Source organism: Anarhichas minor, unplaced genomic scaffold (assembly GCF_050575085.1).
Source record: "Anarhichas minor isolate MPS153535 unplaced genomic scaffold, ASM5057508v1 ptg000123l, whole genome shotgun sequence".
Lineage (NCBI taxonomy): Eukaryota > Metazoa > Chordata > Actinopteri > Perciformes > Anarhichadidae > Anarhichas > Anarhichas minor.
In genome coordinates, this window is record NW_027466569.1 from 307,501 (window position 1) to 310,000 (window position 2,500).

A 2,500-nucleotide genomic window follows, 5' to 3' on the forward strand; every position below is an offset into this window, starting at 1 on the left:
AGTTACCCAAAATAAGACCCTGTTAGTTACCCCAAATAAGACCCTGTTAGTTACCCAAAATAAGACCCTGTAGTTACCCAAAATAAGACCCTGTAGTTACCCAAAATAAGACCCTTTAGTTACCCAAAATAAGACTCTTTAGTAACCCAAAATAAGACCCTTTAGTTACCCAAAATAAGACCCTGTTAGTTACCCAAAATAAGACCCTGTTAGTTACCCAAAATAAGACCGTTAGTTACCCAAAATAAGACCCTGTTAGTTACCCAAAATAATACCCTTTAGTTACCCAAAATAAGACCCTGTTAGTTACCCAAAATAAGACCCTGTTAGTTACCCAAAATAAGACCGTTAGTTACCCAAAATAAGACCCTGTTAGTTACCCAAAATAAGACCTGTTAGTTACCCAAAATAATACCCTTTAGTTACCCAAAATAATACCCTTTAGTTACCCAAAATAAGACCTGTTAGTTACCCAAAATAAGACCCTTTAGTTACCCAAAATAAGACCCTTTAGTTACCCAAAATAAGACCCTGTTAGTTACCCAAAATAAGACCCTGTTAGTTACCCAAAATAAGACCCTGTAGTTACCCAAAATAAGACCCTGTAGTTACCCAAAATAAGACCCTTTAGTTACCCAAAATAAGACTCTTTAGTTACCCAAAATAAGACCCTTTAGTTACCCAAAATAAGACCCTGTTAGTTACCCAAAATAAGACCCTGTAGTTACCCAAAATAAGACCCTTTAGTTACCCAAAATAAGACTCTTTAGTTACCCAAAATAAGACCCTGTTAGTTACCCAAAATAAGACCCTGTTAGTTACCCAAAATAAGACCCTGTTAGTTACCCAAAATAAGACCGTTAGTTACCCAAAATAAGACCGTTAGTTACCCAAAATAAGACCTGTTAGTTACCCAAAATAATACCCTTTAGTTACCCAAAATAAGACCTGTTAGTTACCCAAAATAATACCCTTTAGTTACCCAAAATAAGACCCTTTAGTTACCCAAAATAAGACCTGTTAGTTACCCAAAATAAGACCCTGTTAGTTACCCCAAATAAGACCCTGTTAGTTACCCAAAATAAGACCCTGTAGTTACCCAAAATAAGACCCTGTAGTTACCCAAAATAAGACCCTTTAGTTACCCAAAATAAGACTCTTTAGTAACCCAAAATAAGACCCTTTAGTTACCCAAAATAAGACCCTGTTAGTTACCCAAAATAAGACCCTGTTAGTTACCCAAAATAAGACCGTTAGTTACCCAAAATAAGACCCTGTTAGTTACCCAAAATAAGACCTGTTAGTTACCCAAAATAATACCCTTTAGTTACCCAAAATAAGACCTGTTAGTTACCCAAAATAATACCCTTTAGTTACCCAAAATAAGACCCTTTAGTTACCCAAAATAAGACTCTTTAGTTACCCAAAATAAGACCCTTTAGTTACCCAAAATAAGACCCTGTTAGTTACCCAAAATAAGACCCTGTTAGTTACCCAAAATAAGACCCTTTAGTTACCCAAAATAAGACCCCTTTTCTGTCTTAACCACTTGGAGGACAGAAGACCCTTTTGCTATCAGAGGATAGCATCAAAAGGAAAGATAGACCCCCCATAAAAGTAGGAATGTCAGAGAGCTGACTGGAGAACACCTCATTACAAAATCAGTGAAGGCTGACAGAGAGGAATGCTAGAATTAGTTCTTGTAGCCACTGTAACCGTTTCATTGAATTGAAATTGTTGTATGTGAATCTTGTGTGAAAACCAGAAATAAAAACACAGCCTTACATTTAGTAAGTGACTGAAACCAAAACAGTGTTCTGGTCCTTTAGAACAATGTACCCCTCTTCCCCTGTCCGTTAATGGTGCGATAAGATGTGACGACTGAAACATGCAGAGGAGCTTAAGGTGAGTTCTCTGGGTGAAGACTTGGCAGTGTTAGTCATAAATGGTGAGAATGTTCACAATAGGCAATAGTAAAGTATTGACGATGTACATAACTGTTACATACAGGGTGTTAGGGTTACATCCCATTGAGAGCGCCTAGGGCATTAGCCCTAAAAGACTTTCAAGAAGACAATTAATTCCGAAATCCTAACGATTTAGCTACGGGGTGAGATAAAAGGCCAAAGGTATTGTTCTGAGACCTCAAGGAGGAACGCATATCCTCGCAGGTGGGACAGCCGACGGAGTGACCACCGTGTTAGGTGCGAACTACTTCCCCGCCTAGAAACGGGGCAGGAGCCACTCACGCTGCAATGTGTTGCTGTTACCTTTCTGCTGGCTGGATGAGGTGACAGAGGAGGAGGGTAAGGAGGAGGAGCTGATGCTGAAGAGGTTCTGCAGTTGTGGGAGGACCTGGTCCTCTTTTGTGTTCTTCACCTCCTCCTCCTCGTTGTTCTCTCCCTCTGATGAAGAAGAGGACTTGTCATCAGAGGAGCTGTTGAAGATGGCCTTGAACAGATCCATGGGAGGCCTGCTCTCCTCCTCCTCCTCCTCCTCA

At 39.8% G+C, this 2,500-nt stretch overlaps 1 protein-coding gene across 2 annotated transcripts in view; it reads right to left on the bottom strand.

Annotated features, from left to right (window-relative positions):
- gpatch1 (G patch domain containing 1) overlaps positions 1–2,500 on the bottom strand; it is a 22,367-nt gene that overhangs the window by 4,884 nt on the left and 14,983 nt on the right. For both annotated transcript variants that reach the window (XM_076083179.1, XM_076083178.1), the window contains exon 16: positions 2,271–2,500. This exon is cut by the window's right edge and continues 17 nt beyond it. In XM_076083179.1, coding sequence (XP_075939294.1) covers positions 2,271–2,500 — 230 coding nt within the window. The remainder of the gene's footprint in view (positions 1–2,270) is intronic.